The sequence below is a fragment of the Stegodyphus dumicola genome, chromosome 9 (assembly GCF_044657685.1).
Source record: "Stegodyphus dumicola isolate Sdum_Otavi_A_Nest chromosome 9, ASM4465768v1".
Classification (NCBI taxonomy): domain Eukaryota; kingdom Metazoa; phylum Arthropoda; class Arachnida; order Araneae; family Eresidae; genus Stegodyphus; species Stegodyphus dumicola.
Window position 1 is genome coordinate 124,227,386 of NC_140776.1, and position 27,749 is coordinate 124,255,134.

At 33.5% G+C, this 27,749-nt stretch overlaps 2 protein-coding genes across 4 annotated transcripts in view; both read right to left on the reverse strand.

The window, feature by feature from the left end:
* Nucleotides 1–1,645, reverse strand: part of Kpc2 (Kip1 ubiquitination-promoting complex subunit 2) — an 88,773-nt gene extending 87,128 nt beyond the window's left edge. For 2 of the 3 annotated variants that reach the window (XM_035353219.2, XM_085824050.1), the window contains exons 1-2: nt 1,251–1,645; nt 1,087–1,148 (exon numbers count right to left, since the gene is read on the reverse strand). In XM_035353219.2, the coding sequence (XP_035209110.1) occupies nt 1,087–1,148; nt 1,251–1,506 (318 nt within the window). In that variant the 5' untranslated portion in view covers nt 1,507–1,645. The remainder of the gene's footprint in view (nt 1–1,086; nt 1,149–1,250) is intronic. The other variant, XM_035353218.2, reaches the window with a different exon arrangement.
* A 21,197-nt stretch (nt 1,646–22,842) lies between these two features.
* LOC118183629 (serine/threonine-protein kinase NIM1-like) overlaps nt 22,843–27,749 on the reverse strand; it is a 37,389-nt gene continuing 32,482 nt past the window's right edge. Inside the window, exon 5 of the mRNA XM_035353223.2 lies at nt 22,843–26,848. Coding sequence (XP_035209114.1) covers nt 26,165–26,848 — 684 coding nt within the window. The 3' untranslated portion in view covers nt 22,843–26,164. The remainder of the gene's footprint in view (nt 26,849–27,749) is intronic.

Genomic DNA, 27,749 nt, shown 5'->3' on the forward strand with positions numbered 1-27,749 from the left:
GGTAATTTTGATCTCCTTAGCAAAGGAAACACCAAGAGTTTACCTCATGCTACTGAAAATGTGTTTTTTTTTTTTTTTTTTTTTTTTCCTTGGGGAGGGGGGTGGCGTTTATAATAGTTATATGCAGAGTTGACATATGAAATGTATGTTGTATGTTGACATATGAAATGTAATGACATATGACATATGAAATGTTGACATATGAATATGCAGAGTTGACATATGAAAAAATGTCAAGACTCATGTGATGTAATATTAAAAGCACCAGTTTTAACTATCAAAAATTTGGCTTTTTAAAAAATATTTTAAATGTTGTGCTTTCCTAACACAAAAGTAACTTTACGTGGACAGAAATGGCGGCATGTTTGAAGCTCAGTATTTAGGGTTACCGAGGTTATCATAATTTTTCATTTATCGCTCCAAAACGTCGCCAAAAATTTTCTTGTTAAAATGTACATTCTAACATCTATTTTCAATTTTAACTGCTTTTACAATATGCAATAAAATATAATAAATTTACAATTTAACTTGCCAATATATTTTAAAATATGCCCCTACTTACTACCTTCAAATTTGCTGTTTAAACATATATTCTAAAATTGTTTCTGGTTAAAACGTGCTTTCTAGCTTGTGTTTTCAATTTTAACGGCTTTTCCATGGCTTGGCGACACTTCTGGTCGCCAAACCAAAAAATCGCCAATGGTGTCCCATACTCAAGCCGTTCTGAAATTTCATATCCAGAATTCAACTCTATTACACAATAAATTAGTATTTAAATATTGAAAAATTAGAATAGATAATCTTTATAACTTTTATCAAACGAAATATATCTATTCTAAAATCATGCTGCAGAGTATCCATTTTCATTTATCAATGCTACACTATTGAGTAAAACAGTTTAATTTTTCGAAGGAATATAAACAGAATTTTTTCATCTGTTAACCTACAAGTTAATCTTACTTGAAACTGCCTTAATCTGGATCCATGATTATTACCTTAAGTGTCAATTTCTGCAGAAGATCGTTTTAAAACATTACAAAGATATAACTAATATGATTTGCACCTAATTTTCAGTTGGAAACTTACCTCTTCTTGTGATTCACTTGGAAGAATTGAAAGAGGCCTTCTTCTCAGTAATAATAGCTCATCTATAACGAAAAAATTAATTTTAATAAAACATCAACTAAGAAGAAAGTTCTACGCATAAAATGTCACAAGTTATACAAAATCACAATGAAACAGGATCTTACCGTTCTCTCGTATTTCTTCATCTCTTATGGTGCTTTCATCGGGAAGAGGTCTATTTTGAGAAACTAGAATTAATTTATAGCGATCAGATACCTTGATACTGTCAATGGGATTGAAAAAATGGCTTAATGCCATCAATTTTAATTTGTCTATAGTAAATTCTGGTAAAACATCTACAACCCAATAGAACCCACTAGAGTTTATTACTGTAATTTTCATAGTTTCAATACTCCCTATGGAAGTATCAACGACATACATAACTGAAGTTCAGAATGTTCACTAGTAATAGAAATATTCTACAAAACACATTCAATATAAGTGCAATAACATGGTCAAGAAACAGCTGTTTTTAGTATTTGCGCTTGCGCTTTCATAATGGATTGCAAAGAAAAGTTATGCAGTTCCATTTGCTGCTCGCAAACGAAAATACACGATTAAATACCCCGCCCCCCTCCCAAGTGTTAAAAATATTATTGAAATGTAATGATATTAATTAATTCTTAACTTCATTTAGGGCTTCAATTCTTAAATTATAAGTTTTTCAGATTTTGCAATGGAGATCTTTCAAAAGGGAAAAACTTACATTAATCTTTCTACATGATCATGTGAATAACAGTGGTGCAATAACAGAGTTTTCGGATTCGAAAGACCCTACCTCTATCGAAAACTTGTTTTTCAGAGCGTGTAATTGATGCTTAGTTGTTCGAACTTGGAAATAAATTCATGACCAATCATTTTGATGACTCCTGATGCGGATATTCTCACAAGAATATCCCCACATGCTAAAAGGTCATAAAGATAAAATATGAAAAATAAACAGGCATAGTACCCTGAATCAAACAACTACGAAACTTTTAGGGCACATTATAAGTGATAGAAATACAAAATTGAAATTCTAAAATACGCAATCATATATATGACTAGAAAACTGGCATTATTCCAGCTGCTGCTCAAATAATGTATAGGATGAAAAGGTCAATAAACATGTTATTAATCTGTTTTGAAATTTTGAAGAAATCGGTAAAAGTACTGGTGATATCTTCCGAATCTGTGGTTGTTTTCTGAGTTTTGGATTCTTTTCTCAGGCCTCTTCCTACCGTTTAGAACTTTTTCGAAGAATTTTTTTTATTTGTCTGGTTAAATCATAAACGATCTGTTCATCTTCCCCAAACCGCATCAAAATTCAACGTTTCCCCAGAACTACCGCCCAATCAGCCTTTTCAGTCACCTTTCTAAAATAGTTGAAAAAGTTATTCTTTATCATCTTAATCAAATTAAATTCCACAGAGCTCCTACATTCCAGACGAACAGTTTGGCTTCCGTCATCTTCACAGTACTAATCACCAGCTGCTTTGTGTCATCAACTATATACTGACGGTTTCAATTGTAAGTTCCCTACCGGAGACATTTTCCATGATATTGCGAAAGCTTTTGATAGGGCATGGAACCGGGGATTTATATACAAACTTGTTAAGTTAAACTTCCCCGATCATTGTATTAGACTTAGTGCTTCCTATCTCCAAGACAGAATCTTTGCAGTAAAAGTTGGCAGTTCTGTTTCTTCCATGAGAAAAAGTTTTGCTGGAGTGCCTCAAGGATCTGTACTTTCTCCATTTTTACATAACATTTACGATATTTCTAAGGACCCACAAATTACCATTGCTTTTTTCGCTGATGATACTGCAGTTATGACCCAAGCTTCTACTGTTACTGATGTCCAGCTCCTTCTTCAACATTACCTCAATCATCTAAAAAATTGGCTCACTCTTTGGAGGATCGCAGTTAATACAGAAAAATCAAAAGCAATCATTTTTCGCAAAGGTCAAACAAATTTCATTCCACCTAGACCTCTTCTGTTTGATGAAGAAATTAACTGGGTTGACGAAGTTAAATATCTAGGAGTCATTCTTGATAAAAAAAAATTGACTTTTCAGAAGCATCTCAGGGAAACTGTGAAAAAAGTCAATATCATGCTTGCAACTATGCGCCCACTTATTGGCAGAAGAAGTCGTATATCCGTTTATAATAAACTCCTCTTATATAAATCTATACTTCGACCAGCATTACTCTACGCTAGTCCCGTCTGGAGCCACGCTGCCAAAGCTCACCTTCAACACATCCAAGTTCTTCAAAGTTGGACTCTTGGACGGCCGAATAACACCCTGCGAGATGAAAAATTCAAATTCTTATCGCACAGTTTGGAGAATATCAGCGGACAGACGTCACGGCTTAGCAAAGATAGTGCCAATAAAATGATAAACTTCAGGGGTTTGAAAGTCTTCATTGGGTTACGAAGGGCTGGTGAGCTTCGGTTACTGAGAGCGAATCTGAGAGAAGGTGGAGTCCTGATGAAGTATAGCTGATTTAGACGGCATTTGTTTATAATCATAAATTGCACCACGAGGGGTGAATTGGGTCTTTTTGTCAACTAAGCAATAGTTCCAGGGATCAGTTAGAAAATTAAAGTGCTTTATAAAGTAAATTAGTTAGTTCTGATGATTGTTTACTTCACAACAGCCACTACGAACTCCCAAGAGAAAAAGCATCTCAACCGAAAATCGAGGGTAAAGGAATTGTTACGAAAGGCAGAAATTTGGCTACCGTTTGCGGTGTATAAAACTAGTTTGTCTGACTTTAAGTGAGGCGCATATCATCTAGGGATGACTGAAATTTCTGCACCAGTATCTGTAAAAACGCTAAACTTTAAAGTCAGGCAAGAGAATAAGGTTAATGAGGCAATCGTTAACCTGGTTAACAGGAGAACGCCGATCTAGTTTTCCAGCTAGTTATACATGCAAGGAGGTTACATTTTCTTGCTTTGCCCCTGATTCTGTTATGATAGAAACAATAATTCATATTACAATGCTGTGAGTAATTTCGTGAACAGCTAACTCTGCAAAGCTTCTTGTTGCGATCCGAGAACAATTATCATGTCCCTTAACCGATGCCTTTAGCTCATTAATCTGTTTTATCAAGCCGGCTATTTTTTGTTTCAACGAAGTACCACTGGAATCTAATATGCTAACATTATTTGGGGTAGCTTTAAGGCATGTATTTTAACTGCCACGGCTGCGAGATTTGAAATGTCTTCATTTAGAGCCGCCCAAATTGTTTGTGTATTTGTTGGAAGTCTATTAAGCCGAAGGGACTTTAATAAGGGATCTCCCACGTTATCACCAGCTAACGAACGCATACGTGATACGATGAGCTGAGAGTGGCGTTGGTCGCCGATAGCAACCGTGTCCTTCGAGAAACAAGGCCGAAAGCTCTCTCGTGACGTCACGATGAGGAGTGCGAATAAATCTCTCTCCTGCATTCGAAGCGAGTGAACCCACATCGCGCTAATTTATCAGAGAAGCTAATTTTATGTTATTCTGATGTAAAGCAAATAGGAGATTAGTAAATAAATGATACTATCTTAACATTTAAAAAAAATTATATATCATGCTTTAAGGCTTCAGATATCTGAGCTTATTTTTCTTAATACTTGATAAAAATTTTCACCTGGATGATCAATAATTATTTATATTAGTCTCATTTTATTTTCCATAGATTGGATAAACTTTCCAACACTTCATAACGCGAAAATGTTAAGCTTTCGAACTGCAGACGAAACATTGCATATTATTTTTCATTCATATGTAAACATGAAAAATATGAATAAAAAAAGAGCATTTTACAAGAACCAACTTTTTCTTACAGACGTTTTGAAATAATATTTAATTTTCTTCAGTATGGCGATAAAATGAAAGAACTAGCATTTTCGGTTATTACATTTATTTTTTAAACAAATTTTAGTGTAGAAGATCTTTTATAATAAACTAAATATTAAAAAGGAATATTTCAATATTTATCGATATAAATATATTAAAATATATTTTAATGATAATATTTAATGTCAACATTGTTTTAAACTGTCAAATGGTGCTATTGTTATTATTAAAATAATTATTAAACTTGCAGTGATCCAGATTCTTACAGAATAAAAACCAAAGATCTATTTTTAATCTGTCACAGAAAAGCATTTTACTTTAATTTTTCCGACTGTCTTTATTAAACACTTTTTAATTGCGATATGAATTCTTACTATTCTATATTACTCTTTAGTGAAATCTTGATATGTCAACGTTAGAGTTTATGATCATAATAGTTAATTTCGTAGCTCTCTAGATCGACAGTTGTGCCTGCAACTATGTGTGAGTTTTGCTTTTTTGGATTACTTATGTGTATCCTTAAGGAATTGTAAAGGTGAAAAATAATAATTCTCTGAAAATTTAATAGACAACATTTTGAAAGGAACACACTGCAAAATTATGTTTTAAATTTTAAAATATGCAAGGCAGTTAGCCGAGATTCCCACATCTCGTTACCGAACATCACGTGGTAGAGCCTATATCAGATCAGGAAATTGCAATGATAATATAGGATACCGGACGTCCCTTGCAAAAGCACTTCATTTTACCTGTATATTTAATCTTTTTTAATTGTTTATTCTATTGTATCCATTTAAAACATCATATACTCTACAGCTTTTCAGAAATGTAGCCTTTTGCTAATGTATGACGTTTAATTTAAAAAACGTAACAGCAAAATTTTAGGGGGAAAAAATATAAGCTTTATAAGCAACTGGTTTAACAATATTGTTCTCAAGTTTTTTATATATTTTTAAAAATATAATATTAATTACAATTTTCACAATAATTTTGAAAATATGACCAAAAAAAGTTTAAAAAAAGGGTAATGTGAAAAACACAAATTTGAATTTTTAAATGAAAAACATTATTACTTTTAAATCTTTAAATCTATAATGACAAGTACATTAAAAATAAAACTGAAATAAATTAGATATTACAAATAATTTAATGCTATATGATTAACATATAATTATAATGCACAGCGTTTCAGCAATACATGAAACAAAATTTACTATACATTAAATAATCCTGTAGTATTATGGGCTTAATTAATTTATTGTTTACTTTTATATTTTACACTAGTTATTGTTTACTTTTCTAATATTTTACACTAGTTTTTCAGTAGAAATCCTTTTAGCTTTGAAAACAGACATATTAAACGTATCGAATATTTAATCTAGTTTTCTTTAAATATCAATAAAATCATAGTAATGAAACCTCACCCTGCTGTTTTTAGTCCGAATGAAGTCCTTCCGTTGTATTGCACATATTCACTTTCACATCTGCATCAACAGGAAAAGCGAAAATATGTATTGTAATTTCAGTTACATAGCGGCACTGAACACATGTAAGACATTATATTGTTTCTGGAACAACCGACAAATTGCAAAAAAACTCAAATTAAAAGTGTCCGACTACGAAAAAAGCACGGTATATACCAAGATTTTAGGTCAATAATTGCAGTTCAAGCACTTCTCCCGTAGCAATAACTAACAATAACCTTTGGCTCAACGCTGCCCTGAAACCCAAAGAAGGGTGCACTCTCTGTACTGACGTCACGCGCCCTACGTCACTGAGCTGTAAGGCCTTGTTCTCGAAGGCCACGTATCAACTGCCTACTTTCAGAATGGATTTGAACGGGGAGTTTTTTGAGGCTATCATATTTATTTGTACAAGGGAGACTGAATATTGTATTGGACACAGAGTTAAGCGCTTCAGAGTCGATTGTCACTACTACAGTTCGACCGCCTCATCCGTGCCCATAAGTGCAAACACACATGCGCCCTTCGGACCGAATTATTCTCAAAATAGGGCGGAAGGATGGGGATTTTCTTTCCCACCAGCATAGCTCATTCCGGAGAAGAGAAAACCTTTCACGTCGCAGCAAGTAATACCGCCCCTTTTGGACGAGTCTATGTGTTCCGGCAGAATGCCAACCAGGGTTACGCTTGAGACGGTCGAACTATACGTAATCATATCTTGTAACATGCTCCTTAATATCAGAGATCAAACTCTGATTCCAGCTGGATAAACCATAGCGCCGGATTTGTTCTTCTATCACGCGTGAAATTTGTTGGGATGTACTGTCTTTCGAGAGGGACATGGAATTGATTCAAAGTGTAACACAGAAAATTCCGGTAATGATACAAGAACAAAATATTAAAATGAAATAAAAGCTCACGTAACTACCACACATATAATACTCAGAATTTTACTGGTGGTGAGAAAATGTGACAAGTAAAACTGCAAAATTGATACAATAATGTTACTGGAAACATAAATGATTTGCTTAAAATGAATATAATGCAAGAGAAATAATTATTTAAAACTCAACGGCATAGCTCAGTTAGACACGTAATGAAAATTCGATTAAGAATATTATTTACAGTTCACAGGGATTAAAAAACAAATTTCTCACCCGTTTTTTTCGTAAGAAGCGCAAGCCGTAGTAATTCCTGTGCGAGGCAGTTTGTGTTTGGACAATAACACCGCTAAACTTTCGCTATGAAATTCGCATCATATTCTGAAAAGCATCCGTTCAGAATATGATGATGTATAATCCTCGAGTAGCAAAACTTGAGCAGAACGTTGCTGTTATAATTTTCATAGGATCATCAGTTGTGAAAACCGCGGTTGTTTAGAGTTTCATATATTTTTATAACCAGATCGGTTGCGTAAGGTTCTTGTGTACACAAGAAAAGATGCTAATATTATAAAGTACAATTCACGAACAATTACATAATTTTAAATTATTAACTATTACTCTTGTTGTTACAGTAACTAGATCACATACTGGTCTCATAGCATTGCCCAAACAGAATATTCTCTAATCCCAAAATGCGATTTACTACCATCTGTGGGGAGAAAGGGAACGCTTCCTCATATGCTAAACATCATGCTTTTCTACCACGTGAATTAATTCTATTAAATAGCATGTTTAATCAGCTAATTTTTAATTTTGTAAGGTTCTTCTTAATTTTTAATTAAAAGTTACTTTCAGCTTACAACTTCCGGCCAGAACGAATTTTTAGAATCGCGGTTGAATGCAAATGAGGAGAAGTATTTAACTGTGACAAGTAAAACTGCAAAATTTTTAACAAGTTCTACTGACTTCGTGAGAGAGCCAAAGATTCTTACTAGCGCGCGTTCGACTTTTTAGGCTACTCTCTCTCTCTTAAGCTGTTATTACGCTCAGCCGTACTTTAGGCCCTTGATAGCTTCGCCGTTATTTAGCATTAAGGGGCCAACTCTGTTAGAATCTTGATACCTTCGGCTATATCTTTTTATTTAAGATTAGATAAATTTTATTTCTTAGTTCCTGAGTTCAAGCCCGAGTGGAGGCTTTATTGTAACTCCAAGCAGGAGTGGACTGGAAATAAAAAGGGTAATTTGGTTACATAAAGAGTAATTAACCCTTCTCGAGTTCCTGTTCTCTGTCTACTGAGCTAAAGCGATTATTCACTTACCTATTCATAAGGTTCCTCAACTTTAGCTGTAAATTAAAACACAGAAATATTACAACTTCATATGCTTAATAACCACGCTTTTCTGCTAATTGAATTTAATTGTACTAATTTTTATGTTTAACAAGCTAAAATTGACTTACATGTGCTTCATAAGCTTAATCAGCTAATTTTTAACTATATTTTATTTACATATGCTTAACATCACGCAGTGCACTAAATATCATGTTCAAAATGATAAATTTGATTTATATATTCTTTACATCATGTTGTATTTCAAAATTTAACTGTATATTGGTAATACCTTTACCGCTGGCAAGCTTGGAGGCAAAAAAGACTCCGTCGCCAAAGTGTTCTCTGCGGAAGCGCCAACAGGTTTTTTGCGGAAGAAAACCCTCGAGCTATTTTAATTTTAAGGCTGCTTTTAAGTCTTTTCTTAAAGAATTTACGTTAATTAATTATTACTCATGATAGCTAACTTTTTTTTGTGAGATGTTTTGACTTAGCTTTAATATTCAGTAAATCATTGTCACTTCGTTGTATGTGTTTACGTATTTCTTACGGTACAGATAGAAAAAATATTATAACTTTCTAATTTAAAAAATTGTAATTTGACTTTTTTAACAACAAGGGTTATTGTGAGATGCTTTGACATAGCTTTAATATTCAGTAAACTATTGCCACAACGTTGTATGTATTGACGTATTTTTTCCCATTATAAATAGAAATATTATAACTTTCTAATTTAAAAAAAATGTGATTTGTAATTTTCTCCGCTGAATAAATAAATCTATCGCGAAACGTAAATAAATGATCACATAAATAAGCAAGCACATCATGGTATTTCCTTATTAAAGCGACCATTGTACTTAGTTTCTAAAACTGGCAAACATAATTTCCCATTTTGTAATGTGCCCATTTTCTAACTCTCCCAGATTTTTTTCCACAAATTCTTACGGTTATTTTCAAATAAGAATGACAACTATTTAAAAAAGGTATTCTTTTTAATAACCACATTGCATCTAATAATGCTTATTTTAAACAATCCACGGTATCCCGATGGGCACTAGCACAAGTTCAGCGATTTGTAATTTGTACTTTTTCACCAAGGAATTTAATTTCCAACAACAGTTATCTCAAATACAACTTTCATATTACTGTCACATTTATAGATATGTGGATGATATTGTTGTGTGCGTATGGGTTCGTAATGGATTGAATGTACAAGTCCATAAAAAGTTAATAAAATTTATTCTTATCCCAAGAAACAAAACAAAATTCTGAAATTTTCTCTGAGATATTCGTACAATATCACAATATCTCACAGTAGTTAAATTTTAAACAACTAAACTATAAATAGAACACAAATTCAAAATGCAGAGAAAGCTAATCCGATCTCATCGCGAATTCGCTACAATCAAGAACAACTAAGTTAACGACTGAATTGAGATGCTTTAATCCGGCTCTTATAAGCTTTTTAATCATGCACGAGAGCATTCTGGTAATTTTTATTTTTCGAGTTTTCAGGAAAGCAGAAGCAATTACGAGATATCTATTTATTAAATGCGCGTCCTCCTGTATTTTAACTTTTCCGGCTTAGCTTTCTCTTCAAATAAGTCTCGTAGTGCTGCATTGCACGGGAGTATGAAACAATTTTAATTACAAATTCTACTATAAATAACTAAATAAATACAAAAACCGTAACATAGTCCCCTTCCTAAGGACTGCACGTCTCGGGCAGTACAATACTTGGACAGGAAGCAAAACTTACAACTAAGGCATAAATGCAACAGTAAACATTGCATTAGAATAACAACATAAACAGTAATTGCAATATATAACTTAAAAAAAAATCAAATACTAAGTACAAATCAAATTAAATATGCATTTATATACACTACTTACTACACAGTGAGCAACTAACCTACCGTAATGAATGACTTTAGAGTTCGATGACTTATGGATCCGAACCACGACGTCGTTCAGCCTATCGAGGACTGTGTATAGACCATACCAAGGTGACTGTAGTTTCGGACAGATCTTTCCGACAGCCGGATTCCACAACCACACCTTGTCTCCTTCCTTGAATCGGTGTCAGGCAGCTCTCGTGTCGTATCCGGTCTTCACATTTTCCTTCGACAAGTTGACTCGCTCTGGTTCAAAATTGTGTATCACTTCAAACCGGGCCTGGAGATCTTGGATGTACTCCTCAGGCGATGAAGGCGCATCAAGCGGAGGGCTACCAAATAAGAGATCACTAGGCAGACGAAGGTCACGACCGATGAGCATCTGGGATGGAGAATAGCCGGTAGTCTCTTGTTTCTCTTCGACCCTAGTATGATTTCGGCAGCGGTGCTACTTTGGTAGACGGTGCACGGAATTTTGGCGATTTACTTTGTTGGCGCGGTTTTCACAATCGTCAGCCATCTTGAAAAACGCTGTTTTTAGGTATTTTGCGCATAGTAAAGTATTCGAAACTTTAAAAAAATAAATATCGTTAAAAATAATGGATTAATTTTTTGTTGAAAACGTTGTTTTTTAAGATGGCTGGCAAATGTAAATAAATATCTTTACTAAGAGTATAAAATACTAAAGTAAGGCTAAATTATTACGGTAATACTTTCATATAACAAAGAAATAGAATAAAAGCATCGCTATAAAAACATTGCGCTAACGTTTAATTGGTTTAAAATATTACTTAAATTGAACATCGAATTAAAAACATCATACCAACGTTTAAAAGAATTAAAATATTACTTAAATTCAAATACTTTAAAATAAGTTTTATAGTATATAATTATTTAACATTGAAACATATGTGGCAATAAATATCTCGGCAATTTTTGAAAACAGCATATTAATTTTTTAATAAAAATTGAAGTATACAATTAGTATAAAGTAAAAGAAAAATATGTACTTAACATTTTTTTGAGTATTTTACTTGTCGTATATTGATAAGTATCACATAAACAATCGGAATCATAATTTAGATATCAATGAAGAAATTTTGCCGGTAGAAAAGGAGAAATGTCTAATACTTTTTTACAGCTACTGCGGTTATTTCTACAACCGTGACCACAATACCATATACGGCCGTCCTCAGAATAGGCTCTTTTAACGATCTTCATCTGTGATCCGGATTTCTGGCACTTCATTGAAGAAGCAATTAGCGAGGTTTTCTCCAAAAATTTAAAATAAATTTCCTCTGACCCTTGTAGCAATTTATACATAAATTTTTGATTAGCAAAGGTTGGTCAAAATAAGGTCTCAAAGGACAATTTTTTGATTCCGGTACCAATAACTCTTGGTACTTACCAGTAACAACATTAATCTTTGAAAGGGACATATCCGTTTCCTATGAAATCTAAGGAATTCGAAGAGATGAATAATAAAATTTTAAAATGGAGCGGTAATGCACAAATATTCAGTAACCAAGCAGGGAGCTGATTACAGCTCGTTAATGCACAAATATTCTGTAACCAGTCAAGGAACTGATTACATCGCGCCTAGACTTAAAATTATTTAAATAAGCATACATAATAAAATCATTTAAGAAAATGCAAAATTCAATTGTATTTTAATATTTAACAGCCATACATAATGTTTAAAACATTAGATGAAATTAATAGATATTAAAATCAATAACTTTTAAAGCAAGGTGACGTCATTGATTACATCAAACAAACATTATACAAATATCATAAAGAATAAATTTTTTATTTCAAATAAAAATGCAAAATTAAATTGATTTTTAATATTTAAAAGCCTTAAATGATATTTAAAACACGGAATTTATGCATAATAAAACGCTTTATTTTTTTAATAAAATGACAACAAAGTATCGGTTATCATAAATAACTTGTCCAGCAGTGGGTTTACCATAAGTCGTATCCCTCGCCCCCCCAAAATCGCCAAAAATCCGTGCAACAGTCTACCAAAGTAGCACCTCTGCAGCTTTCTGAGCTGAGTGTTTCAAATGAGACATCGGCATTTACAGGTGAGAATCCCTTCTGAGGATGGATAGTCATGTCCTCAGATGATGAAAGTCTAAGGAAAAATTGTATTTCTTAAAACATTCATTTCGAGTATGCATGGATCTGTAATATATGACGCGTGATGGTAGGCAGCACTTCCAAATGTGATGTTCACGTTTAACTTCCCATCGATGTCGATTTTATCACCAGACGCAGTCTGGAGAGTGATACAGGATGGCGACCAAATGAGTTTATTTTTAAACTGTTGTTAATCTTTCCGAATGACGGTAACATTAGCTCCTGTGTCAATGATCATATTGCTAGGAACTCTATCGATATGCCTATTGATGGATAGTTCATTGCTGTTGCCACTCGCAGCAGAAATCTTCAGCGCTTTGAAACGGGGTTTCTCACTATCGTTCAAACTCCTGTCCGCGATATGGTCAGTAATTTGATTCCTGCGTAGTTGCTGGGAAATGGTCTTATTTTCCGTGGCCTGGGGTGTTATGCAATTCCTTTGTACGTGGCCTTATCAGCTTCGCAGTTCCAGCATTTTGGTTCTTTGTCACTACTTTTCCATCTCATGGCATTTAATTGTTTGTTTATATCGTCTTTCTTATTTTCTCTGATCTGAGATGTTCTGCAGTTCCTTCGTATGTGGCCTTCAACACCGTAGTTCCAGCACTTCCGAATTGGTTTCGGTACTTTTCCGTTTCGCCGGCGCAAATCTCGCCAAGCAAACTATATTGGCGACAACATACAGTATAGACATAAAAATGTAACAAATGTTAGTTCTTAAGAATTTTTTATTTTGAAGGTATAAACATTTTAATATCGTATAAAATTTTGTATAAAGCCAATAAATAAAGACAATAAATTTATAAAAAGACATTAATTTGAGAATTTATTATGCTTTTATGGTTCAACATCCTGATTCGCCGGTTCATATCACGTGACCCCGAGTGATCTCATCTCACTTAAACTACGCTACAAAAATATAATTCTCTCAGTAATTATCTACATTAATTTCAAGTTAAATCTTAATTTAGAATACAAGTTTAAATGAAAGAATTATTTCAATTCGTACGAATAGCTTACACAGAAATTATGTAAAACCGCAGTGCTTTACTTCGATAGTGCAGAAATGAATTAATTTAACCCTTGACTTTGCCTTTTCTATATTTTCGCCTTCGTGTGAGCAGTGTGATTGCATCCTAATTCACTTAATTACCGTGAATGGCGTTAAGGCATAAAACTGAACTATCTGGTAAAAATTCTATATAATTGTATGCCAGTATTGAAAGAAACAATCAATCTGATAAGAAATGGCTGCACTTGGTTTAAAAATGGTATCTTCACTGGTAAAAGGTTACCAGCAAAGATATTCCATTTGGCATCAGTCAGTGCCTAGTCCGGCATGCCATCCCCACTAGGCTACGCTAGACGAACGTAGGCCACGTGTGAAGGCAGCATGGGCTGCCATTATATCCAACAACACATCCAAAACCTCTTTCAAACTCAGTGCCGCAGCTTTTAGCAGCGAACGTGAAGGCAACAATCCTTATTGATTTCCTTGTCTTTCTCTCCTCAAAGAAAACAGTATTTCAAATAAATTAATATTGATACTATGTGTAATCCCTGTCATAAATCAGATTTTGATACCACTTGTCCAGTGTAACATACGGGATAAGCACGTCTTTTACCACGGGATGATCGTGGCAATTACTCTCACATAGAACATATACACTATATCTGTTATGTGTGGAGCGCATAAAATAGAAAGCGTAAAGAAAAGGGGGACAAAAAGCGTATTGAAGCGGAGAAGTTTCGAGCCCGTAAAAGCTAGACGCTTCCCTCTAATTGCTCGAAACAGCCTTATTCCTGTAGACCATTTAGCATACACATTTTATATTAAACATTCACGGCCTGAGCGTACTTAAGTCGGATTGATTGAAAGCTATTGGAGACTGCACAAAAAATTGTTTTTCGACAAAAATACATGCATTTTGGTATATTCATAACAATAAAATACTCGCAGAATTAAATGTTGTGTGACTTAGTGTATATGCTATAAGCTAGCAGGAGTTCATATTCCGGTGAATAGGCTGGCTTTATGGGCGTTTTCGCGGTTTTTCCCGTGTGTAAGTTATATACGAGCCAGTTAGAAAGTTCTCCATGAAGGCATTCCTTCCCTTGCGCAGATAGCCTTCGAGAGCATTGCCGTAATCAAATAAACCAAACTAAAAGCTACCCAAGAAATTTCTTGGAAACTCTTCTTTAATTAATAAAGAAAATATTAGCAATTATGATTATGATATACATGATGTTAGTAATCTAAAACATCCCGGGCGATCCTTAATGTAAATATGATTAAAGGCAGCCCTTATTAGTTGTCTTGCTTACTTTTATTTTTTATGTCTACTCGCAAAATGTAAATCATGTAAAACTTCTATTTATTTATTTATTTTTGACCTAGACTTACTATGGTGGACATTCTTTAAACTGACTTGATTTGTAAAGAAAAAAAGAAAAAATATTCACAGGGATAATGCTTTGTATACAGGCGCCCTGGTGAGTGCACCATTCCAATCCAAAGTCGGTATAAAATTCTTTTAAATTCCGCGCACCAGTTTATTACCATTTGTCGAAACGTAAGATGCTAATTTTTTTTTTTAAATTTAATCTTTAATTTTCAACAAACTCGATATGCGATTTAAAAGCACAAAACATACTCTTTATCTCTTTTATTAATTACCACCTAGATCCGTGAAATGATACTTACAAGCTGGATTTATTATACAGGCATTATAGATATTGTTACGAATTTTGTATTTAGATAGACAATTTTAGCAGAATTATAATTAAAATTATTGTATTTCCTCGTGCAATGCAGCGCGAGACAAATTTTAAGAGAAAGCTACGCCTGAAAAATAAAAATACAGGAGCACGTGCAATTAACATTGGATATCTCAGTAATTTGTATTGAAATGAAATAAATGTAATAGACCACTGTGTTCGCTGTAACCATAATTAAATCCTCTTTTTGCTTCCCAGAAATCTCGAGAAGCAGAATTTACTAGAAAAATCTTGCGCGGCCGATTAAAAACTATTTAAAGCCAGAGAGAGAACATCTCAGCTGAGTTGTTTATTTATCGTTATTGCGAATTGTATATAGTTCCGCGTAACTGAGACAAATCGGATTAGCTTTCTCTTTAAATGCGCTGTGTATTGCGTTCTATTTGAAATTTTTAGTAGTTTGAAGTGTACTACTAATTATTACTGTGTGATATTGTAAACACTTGTACGAATATCTCTGAGGAAAATTCCAGAGTTCTGATATATTTCGAGAAGAATAAATTTTATTAACTCAGCATCGAGCTTGCGCCTTCAATCTATTAGGAACCGGCACGCAAGCAACAATATATTTTTCTGTTTTATAGCAATCACTTCCGGAGACTGGTCGCGCCAGCGGTTAGTTATTTGAAAAGTAAAACAGACAAGAAAAGTGATGCCACGCAAAAGTGAGATACGAGAATAATCACCCTTATGAGCTAAAAAATGCATGGCAACACTTAACACAATATCAAATTATAAAGAAATGCTGTTTTTAAAAATTTTGTTACATAAGCACGAGGAAAATGACGTTTAATAACAAATTTTAAAAGAAAAAAAAATGCCAATAGAAGTGAGTCCGTGAGCGAAGCTCAACGAGAGCATATGAAACCTTAACAAACCCTCTGTTGTGAAGTTGAATATGAATCCTTTCGAAATTACTTTCCCTTTTTTATCTTTTATGATTTTTTTTTCATTTATAATATATTGTACTTAAAATGCATTACTTATTTGTTCTAGTATTTTAAATCTCTCATTTGATAATATTTTTGCCTCTAATCTCACGAATATCTTTAGGAGATATGCAGAGAGAGCCTAATAACATTTTACGAACAAATTGCTGGTTCAAACGGTCATTTGAAACATGATTTTACGGATAAGTCAGGAACCAGGGATACTTTTGAACAAGAAGCATCCATTGTTAGATAATAGTAGTCTGTATAGTTTAATATCGGTTTCATGGAAAACTACATCTTTTTTATCATATTTCGATAATTTGGAAGAGCAAGGTGGATTTTTAATTTACTTTATAAAATTTTAAGCTACTGGACTGCACAAATATAGATTTTAGAACAATATTTATTAATTCAGAAGTCAAACAACAAAAATCAGCGTTATTTGCAAAATTTTCACAGGACTAGTTTCGATGGTTTTACCGAACCACCATCCTCAGCTGCAAAACCGCAAATGAACAAGATAGGAAATAATGATTAGATAAGATAAGAAAGCCTGGACAAGAATAAGCAAGTGGTGCCATCTGTTGGTGAAACTAGAACTAAAACATAATTTCTTTAAAGGCCAAAGGCAAAGATGGATTGGAATTAGGATCGTTAACTAGAACAGAAAGATTTTTATGAATGTGAAATGCCTCTAGAAAATCCAGTTTTCCAATGGAAGATGTTTTTTGAATAATTTTGGCAGCAGAAAAATTGAAAGTGTGACCAACAATGTTGAGCAACAGAAGACTTCTGTGTTGCCTTTTTTCTAACATATGCCTCATGTTTCTTGACGCGAAATTTTAAGGCTCTCTTAGTTTGGCCAATGTAAATTAAACCACACTGGCAAGGAATCCTATAAATACCCCAGGAATTCATATCCGGAATGGGGTCCTTGAGTATGGAACGCGGAATTTTATTGATGGGAGAATAAACAACCCGAAAGTTAAATTTCTGCAAAATATGTGCAACTTTATAGCTAATTGATGGAAAGAAGGGAATGACAACAGAATTTTTATAATCTCTTAAAGTGTGCCTTTTAGTGTGTTAAGATGAGAATTTTTTAACTGCTTGATTAATAATGTTGGGTGAAAAGCCCCTGTCAATAGCTATTGCTTTTAAATAATTTAGTTCTTCATCAAGGGCTAGTTTGGAGGAGCAAACTTGAAGAGCACGGAAAACATAGGAATAAAATGAAGCTAGCTTTTGTTTAGTCGGATGACATGATTTAAAGTGTGGTGGAAGGCAAAACCGATGAAGGTTTACGGTAAACCGTAGTACTGAAGTTGGATGTATTACGTGTGACTAGAATGTCGAGAAACGGAAGAAAATTGCAAGTCTCAAGTTCAAAAGTGAACTGAATAGCAGGATCAATAGAATTCATTGTTGAAAGAACTTTATTTAAATCATCTTTATTACCTTCAAACAGGGTAAAAGTATCGTCTACGTAGCGGAACCATTTTGATTCATAAGAATTACATGTAGATATCAGCTAGGATGGGACTGAGGGGGCTTCCCATGGCTAATCCCTCAGTTTGCTTGTAATATTTATTTTGGAAAACAAAATGTGTTTGTTTCAGAGTTGAGTGAGAGAAATTAGCTCATCAATTTCGATACAAGAGAAATGAAATTCGCGAAGTCTGGTTTCTAGACATCTTAATGCACCTTCCACTGGGACATTGGTGAATAATGATTTTACATCAAAAGAAACCATGAGTAAATTACTAGGAGAAATGATTTTAACCTTTTTTACAAACACTATTGAATTTTTTATGTTGTAAATGTTATTGTCTAATAGAGTTGAAAATGTAGAAACTAAATATTTAGCTAATGGTTACGAGGCAGTACCTAAATTTGATACAATAGGGCGGAAAGGAATACCACTTTTATGAATTTTGGGAAGAGCATATAATCTGGCACAATTCGCAACAGATGGGATAAGCGAATGTTTTAAGTTGCTTGAAATGATTTGCGAAGATTTGATCGCAGTTATTATTTTTGACAAGTCCGAAGGTGAAGGATCTTTAGGGATCGGATTATATGGTCCTTCGTTTAAGAGTTTAATGACACCATCGATGTAAGTGTTCTTATCCATGACGACTATCTGGCTACCTTTGTCGGCCTTTGAAATGATAATATCCGGGTTAGAATGAATTTCGCGCATTGTAGCTCTTTTTCTCGCAGTTAGATTTGGTTTCAAAGGTTTATTATTGAATTTCACATTATGAGCGATAAGATGCCTAACCATTTCTTTCTGTGAATCTGAAACTTTACTGAACTTGAAAGCTTTTTCGATAGGAGCCAAAATCTTTGGAATCGAGGGTTTACAGGTTTGTGAGAAGTTAAAATTATATTTTAAAATTCTCTTTTGTTCTTTTGAAAGACTAACATTAGAAATATTAACTATTGGCTTGATGTTTACAATGGGAAGATTTTTTGAACTACTTGAACTGAAAGACTGTAAAAGGAGTTTTTCGAATTTAACTGCAAGGGTGTTTTTATGACGGTTAACTGCATTCTCCGTTCTAAACCAAGACTTTTGTTCAAGGGCAGTGAATTTTGGATATGATTTAGCGAGTTCCAGATGAAGCTTATAGAGTTCATGTTCAATTTTGGACAATTGTTGACGTGTATCCCTTATGATGGACCGAAGTAAGGCAAGCTTGCAATTTAACATTGTGTCTTAACAATATTTATATTATATATGTGCTAACGTGTAAATAATGATAAATAGTGTAAGGAGTTAAGTACCTTTTTTTGTATACTTATTTCGATTCTTTATATGTGTTACTTTTATTTTAAATTCCAATTATTAGTCCAAAGCGGCTTTGTCGCTGAAGGACTATTGTTTTCGTTTTGCGATTTTGCGTTGAACCGCTATAAATGTCCGTTTCACTTTTCAAACTGTTGCCACCAAATGTTAAAGACTTGCATTATATTTGAAGAAATTAAAGAATGAAAAATCTTCATAAATGTATGTATATTTCTCGCATTGGAATAAAACAACGGTACATAGAGCCATCGAATTTTGAATGACGTAAATTCTCCTACGAAAATGGACATGTGGAAGACCAAATTTGAAATTTGGAACCTGTTTTATTATCGATTTCATATTTTGTAAAACTTTAACGAATTTTTGAATAACAAACTCAACGATTTAAAAGCGAGCAATGGCAACACTCTACGGCGGGGGGGGGGGGGAAACCGTTTTATCTCCCGCGGGCGCGGAACTGTGTATCGGAAATTTGAAAGATATGCTCATTTAAAAATTATTTTGCGATATTGCTACTGAAGGCTCAGGGGCGAAGCACATGGAGAACAGGCACCTAGGCTAAAAGCCATATCCTGTGTCTAACGCATGGAGAAATGATATAACTTTCCTACCATAACATTAGGGAAAGTTGGCTGAGAATTCTAAAAATAGGATTCTCGATGTTGGGATGAGATGAGCCTCGCGTATACACCTTCAGGAGGTACTCCGACTTACAGTAAAAACTGCGCTGTTTGAAGAAGGCAGAATGCGAAAAATTGAAAGATGAGTTCTGGAAATAACTGCGTGAATTTCCTGTGTTCTTTTTGGTCCGTCATAGGGGAAGTGCTAAATCTTTTCTAATCTTCAGATTCTGCGAAATTAATAAGCAACATAGCTGCTTGAAAGCGTGTTTGTAATTTTTCTGCTGGATTCCTTGCTGCTCTGATTTTACCAATGCATGAGATGATCGAAGTTAGGAAAGCGTTAATTTTTTTCATCTTGAATCCATTTAATAGCATCGTTTAAGTTTTTCGGTGGCGGGGTGATTTTTCCTTTCAATTTCTCGCTGTAAGTGGCTTGACGGGGATTTTTCTGCACTGGGATCGAGGCAGTCTTTGAGCTAGGGAAGTTTTCCTCAGAGAGTTCGGGAACTTTAGGCTGGAGTGCGCTGCTTTTCTTTTCAAATCTTTCCTTATACTCGCTGCAACCTCTATAGCTGCTCACGTGACATAGTCCGTAGAAAATACACTTAGGTTTAGCTTCGGGTTTCATGGTGCATTGATTGCTTCGATGTTGTTGCCCGCACTTCACACATCTAATTGGATTACTGCAAAAGAATTGAGATTGTTCGAATTGCTGGCAGCGGTAGCACTAGACTGGCCTTTTCTTGGGTTTGAATTTTTCTATGGTGACGCTGAAACTGAACATATTATTGAGCTGGTGAATCTTATTTCTTTCGGGTGATCTTTTTAGTTCCAGTAGGTAGATGGGGAGTTTAATTTTTTGTCCTTCATGATTTTTGGAAAACTGCTTGACTTTTTCGATAGGATAATTCCTGAGTTTAAGGTCTCGGTGTATGGCGTCTTCTTTGATAGTAGCGGGGAGGTTCTTCATAATGACCCGAACCGGTTTTTCGAATTCTAACTGGTAGGAGTGATGGGGAATCTTTTTTTTTTCAAGTAGGAGGCAAAGAATCTCTAAGGAGAAGAATGAAAGCTTCCATAGACGCAATGTAAACCTGTTTCGCCTCTGCTCCGCTGTACCGAAGAGCCACGGCTATACAGTGAAACACCAGCGCAGGGTGAAATTTAAACAGCGCAGTTCGAGAAGATAGTAAATTTTTTACTTTGAAATAACTCAAAATGTTTTATTTTCATACATTTCTGGAGTTTTATGAGCAAAAGGATGTTAGTTGGAATTTTGGGGCGAATTATAGAAATCCTGTCCAATTTTTACTTTCAATTTAAACAGCGAGCAGTACGAAGACAAAGTTTAAATGAAATAAATTTCTTAATTCTTTTCTTCTGTAAACTTAAAAAGAGGGGAAACACATGCCATACAAAACGTAATAAATTTTTATGGATCCATAGTTAAAATTTTACAGTGAAATTTTAAAATCAAAATTTGCTATAGCTAACTGAAACAGAAAAAAATATTTAAAGACAATTAAAGGCACCCCTAAATAAATTGAAAACACTGAAATACATTATAATTATCCGACAACAACTTTAAAAACAAATTACCATGAAAACGTTTAGACAATTATTTAGAATGACCATTGTGAAAACCAAGAGCAAAGTTTGACTACAACAACAAAGAACGTTTTCGAACAACGTGGTAAAAGATTGCTAACATGGCCGACGGCATGCTGCATTCTTTGATGCTGCTTTGTTGCCTCCTGATGTTATTTCGCACATGCGCAGTGAGGTACGGAGGGTGGATAGCTTTGGAATGGTTTGCCCCTTTAAAGTAAGCTTCAGGGATATACATAATGTGTCTCTTCGGTCTGACGGAGTCACATTTGTCCCGAGGAACCTTTACTTCTTCTCCTTAGAGATTCTTTGTAGGAGGTCATTCATCGCGCTGCAATCTTTCAGGTTCTTAGTGTACACGAAGACGGATTTTCGTCTTATTTGGGATTCATGGAGATCTGTACAATTTACCGAGAACATTTCATCCAAAGTCATCCAATCGATTTCATCTTGTGAAAATACAATGGGTGGTGGCGGGTTATCAGCGTTGGCTCCTCCTTTGGGGTTTTCCTCTGCGATTTTCTTGAGTAATTGAAAACGGTTCTCTTGTGGTATCTCCATCGGGATCGGCTTTTCTTGAATTTTCGCAGTCTTCTTTGGGGTAATCAAATGACTTTCATTATCGGGAATTGTGGCAATTTGCTCCGTTCGCTGCTTCTTGCTAACGAGTCAGTTAGTTTTCCTTGCATGTTCCAATGCATGAGATTATCAAGTTTGTTCTGTTCTTCGGGGGGGGGGTTCTTTCTTTAATCGTAGCTCGAATTCCAAGTGTTGTGTCACATAATCATCTCCGAACTCTTGGATGAGTTAATGTATTTTTTTCTTCTCTGACTCTTTCTGCATTCTTAATTTCCTTCTCCGAATTCGCATTCTCCTTTTTTTGTTTTCGCTTTTTTCCTGAGTCTGGGATCCTTAAAAAATTCCTCACGTTGTGAAGTAGATGGCAGAGACAAAGTCGATAATCCAGAATCCGTGCAGTCAACTAGCTTCATCATCCGTATTTCTTGCCCTAGAAAAGGACATGCTTACAGCGAAACCCTAAAAGATCATTCGCCGAAGTCTAAAAAGGTACTCAGTAAAACAAAAGTAAACTCACTGACCGCCTACGGGGCTGGGTCAGTTCATAAATTGAGCCGTAAAACTAAAGTGCGTCCAACACGTTCGGAGTCACAGCTCGGAATGGATTGCTACTGAACTGAATTTTATGGTTTAAGTACAAAGAACATGGCATTTAATAAATAAAGGTAATACACAAAACGTTTAAAAAATTCCCCTTTGGACGTAAGTTAAAATCTGAAAGCTTTCAGATTTTTTTGCTTTTTTAAAAATATTTTACATAAAATATTTATTTTTGCCATCCAAATAACATAAAATATACTGCATGCAACATTATGTAAACAAATTAGTATTTTTTGTTGAATTTTTTTTCAAAATAGAAGATTGATGTACAATGAAAATGACATATACTAAAAGTAATAGAGTTATATTTTCTTTAAATCTGTCTTTTTTATTTCCGTAAATTCAAAATCGATTAATTTTTAGCATAATTAAAGATAGTTTCTAAAATTCTCATGCAAGAGGTACAAGATAGTTTCTCATTTAAAAATTATACAGGTGTAGTAAATCTTTTGGAAATTTTGACCCAATGGTTTCGGAAAAACTGTGCATGTAGGCAAGAAAATTATAATTACGAGCAATCTCAAATTGAAGATATCTTCAAATCTTGTACATGCGTATTATTACTTTAATAAAGAAATAAAAAATGTACTTATAAATTAAAGTTTATAAGTATGCATAATTATATTATTAAACAACATTGCATACAAGTTACACACTGCGATAGTTTGTCTTTAGATGTTTCAATAAGAATAATTCATTTCAATAAAGGTATACTGCTCAAAAAAAAAAAAAAAAAAAAAAAAGAAGGGGGGGAGACAGTGCTATATCTCCTGTTCTACTGGGCCGATTGACAAAATTCAAACTGTGTTTTTCATGTCTCGAAAGCGCGTCTTAGATATATATTAGATTTATATATAGCACTATTCTAACATAGATATTTTGACACAAAATCGGATTTTTTCTGAAAGAACATACCAATTTTTTTCCATATTTCGATTCTACGAATCAAATTATGCCAGAATGCCAAGTTTTGTAAAAATCGCACGAGTAGTTTTTAAAATATTAGCTCTCAAAATTGTAGCTCCTCAATGTTAATTTAATTGAATTTGGCAAATATTTATGTTATCTCTTTTTTATTAAACTTCTTTGATTTTTCCTTTCACATTTCGAAATTTAGGTTCATTCCAAATAAAATTTACCCATTTTGTGTGTTTTATTTTTTTAATTTCTATTTTTAAATAATTTTTATAAATTCTTCAAAAAATTTTTTGAATTATAACCTATAAAATTTTTACCATCATCTTAAAGTAGGTGTATTTCTAAGCATACCTGCAAAAAAAAAAAAAAAAAAAAAAAAAAAAAAAAATTAATTAGACTTTTTTATTCAAAATGTTCTAAGATATACACGAATTTACATATTTTCGCGTTTTGAAATTTGGCATCTTTTTTTTGAGCGATAATAACGCCAAATGTGGTTTATGGACTTTGTTACAGTGAATTGCCACAGCTATTTTTAACCTTAAATTTCAAATAAAATTTTACGGAGAATTAATTATACGAAATTTTTTCCCTCAATGATGTGTAATAAATATTTATGAATACTATATGAAAAGCTATTTTTTTTAAATTATAGATGATATTATTCAAATTTTTAACAATTTTTTTAAATTTCGCTCTTTCTTCCTTTTTTTTTAATATTTGTATTTCGTGTAACGTGTATACGAGTCAGTTTCCCTTAGAAAGTCCTCCACGAAGGCATCCCTCCCCTTAGGCAGATAGCCCTAATGTGCTTTGTCATAATTAAATTAATCAAAACCTCTTTATGAAAGCAGTCTTTCCTTTCATCTCATACCTTCAAAATGCTTAGCCTTTAAAACTGATAAAGGCTCTGACCAAATACTGATGAAAAGGATTGAATTGGATTATTAAGTTTCGGCAAAGCAGGGCTATCTGCCTAAAAGGAAGGATGCCTCCGTGAAAAGCTTTCTAAGGGAAACCAGCTGGCATACACGTTACACATGAGAAAATCCAAGAAAACGCCCACGCAACCAGCCCGTTTACCGGGATTCGAACCCCGGAGTGAACTACCAGTGTTCAGCGATTTTACCGCTCGGCCGTTTGTGGGCCTTTATGAAATGGAAGGCGATAACTTTATTTAAAATAATTGTCAGAAATACCAAGATATTTCGAAAAGTTGGATACTTTTTAATATACTTGCAGAATGCCTAAAGACAAAGAGCAAGAATGAAGCAGAATGCCTGAAGAAAAAGAGAAGAAAAAATACATTTTTGCGTAAAATTAAGCACTTGTATCTTTTTTTAATTTAAAACTTTTTAATCTTATGATATTTGAATCTTGCGATTTCAAAAATAAAACATTTTAAGAAACCAAATGTAGGATAAAATTGTGTAAAGCAATGGGAACAATGATAAAATTGATAAGTTAAAAAGGTCGGTTATACATCTCTCTTATTTATATATATCTTTTCTGAACGGAACACTGAAAGGCGTGCTAACTGTGCTTTACTGTAATTTCTCTTTTAATATATGCAGTTTTCAAACGCATCGTAGTCTGGGTTACAAAGTATTCTTCCGAAAGAAACGCAATTCAAATAAATAAAATCAAATTCTTAAAAATTAAACTTAATATATTTAAAATGCTCAGTTCGAATGAATAAATTAAAAATTTTAAAATAATTATCTGAAGAGACAATGCAACACTAACAATTAAAATAAAAGTCTAAAAATTTAAAAATTACCTAAAATAGTAACTATGACTAAAAATAAAGAAAACTAATTTTGGCGCAAACTGAATAAAAAGCGCCAACATAAATTGTTGAATTTCTCCGTAAATTTCGCACAAAATTTTACAAAATTTAATATTTAGGCATAATTTGATTCGTAGAATCGAAATATGGAAAAAAAATCCGTATGTTATTTCAGAAAACGTCCGATTTCGTGTCAAAATAATTATGTTAGAGTAGAGCTATATATAAATCTCATATATCCTAAGTTGCGCTTTCGAGACATGAAGAACGCAATTTGAATTTCGTCAATCGGCCCAGTAGAACGGGAGATATAAAAACTGCCTTTTTTTTTTTTTTTTTTTTTTTTTTAAAGCAGTGTACATTCAAAGGGTATATTCAAATTAAATGTTCGAAAAAAAAAACATTGTAAAGAACGTTCAAACTTTGTGATATTTGAAAAAGAAATGTTTCAAAAGGATGAAAGAAAAGAAAAACTAATAGAACGCTCAGAACACTCGAGAAAGAATACTCAATCACGAAACATTCAGAGTAGGATTGGGCACTACTTAAGAAATGCCATGTCAATAAATAATAAGGCCGATTAATTGTTACTGACAGGCTATGCGGAAGTGTCACGTGTAGTTCATAACTGGTTGCATCTGTTAGAAAATTTCACGTTCTCGCAAGAATAATATCCGAAAATGCCACTTATACGGAACTGCCACTTCCGTATGTGTCACATCACCTCTAAACGTAACTGGCTCATAAGGCGGGAAGCATTAGTAATATAGTAAGTTTTCATTTGGAAACAGTAGTAGGTAAACGGTTAAATACAAACAATACAGTGTTAAATGAATCCGAGTGCCAGCTAGAGAATTGTGCAAGTTTTAGATTTGAAAGACGGGCAAGAAATGGTGATTTTCTTTTGTTTCTTCTCCATTTCTTCGGCACAATGTTTTTCTTCATTTTTATGGGCAATTATTCGATAGGTTCCAATAACACTACTCCTAGCTCCTTTGCTTTTATGCTCTTGTAGAAGATTTTCTGTAATCCCCATTCTTTCTAAAATGGCTTTGATCTCTTTTTCATTTGAAAGACTTTTCCCGTTGTTTGCGTTAGGAAATGGTATACCTTTCAACCAAGAGCAGTTTCGAATTTGGTTACAAGAGAAGCGTTTATTAGGATCTAATTGCAGCAATCCGTTGATGAGATCAGAACATTCTTTGGACACGAACTTTGGAATGGTAAAGCTTCCTGTGAGTATCTTCTTCTTCACAACTGAAACAGTGTCTCCCTTGAAAGGCAGTGAAGCTGTTACTATGAAATAAAGCAGAACACCGAGTGACCATACATCAACGCTTGGACCAACATAGTTTTCATTCTGGAAAATTTCTGGAGCTACATATGGCGGAGATCCACAGAAGGTTAGAAGTATTTCCTTGGGATTCTGTATTATTGTACTGAAGCCGAAATCCCCAACTTTGATTAGGTTTTTTCGAGTGATAAATACGTTTTCTGCTTTTAAATCTCGGTGAACGATGTTGTGCTTGTGCTGGAAGAACAAGAAAAAAAATTTTAAATATATTTTAGATATAATATATTTTAAAATAATTTTTAATAATATATTTAAAAAAATTCCATTTATTAGATGAACTTAATAGCTCTGAAACAAAACAAAAAATATATAATTGAAGAAAAGTATTTATAAAATAAACTTTATTTTACAAAAAATTATAAATTTGATCATACCCGTTTTATTTATTTTATTTAAAATGGATATGATCATTAATGCACTAAAAGAAAAAACATAATTTATCATATAGTGTAATGGGAAAAGAAGATTATATAAAATCTTTTTTACTTCGTTGTACGAAGTAAAGAAGGTATTGTAATTGCGAAATATTTTGGTTTTCAGATTTCAAGAGAAATATTCATTTTGATCGTTCTCGAACTCATTTTGATTAGTTTCGTCATGACATCTCTACGTACGTATACCACAAATTCAGATTATACCTGGAAATATATACAACGGATTGCGATTAATAAATCGGCTTGAAAAATTTTCTTAAAACGGCCCATACATTCCCAAACTTTACTTCCTTGTACAAAGTAAAGAAAATATTGTAATCGGAAAAATTCCGATTTTCAGATTTCAGTGGAAATATCCATTTTGACCGATCTCGAATCTATTTTGCCTAGTTCCATCGTACATTTGCCGCATAACTCAAAAATGGTTCTCCGTAAAATATTGAAATTTTGTATTTGGGATTGTTATAATATCTAGTTGTACACCTCCTTTTTTTGGTTGCAATCGACATTACCAAAAGGGCACATTACTCGAACAGTGTTTCAACACAGTAAACCCGTGTTACAAATACAAATTAAAAATTTAAAGACCTTCTTATATTTTGTTTTCGTTTTCATTTTGCTGACAGTTACATCATAATAATTTA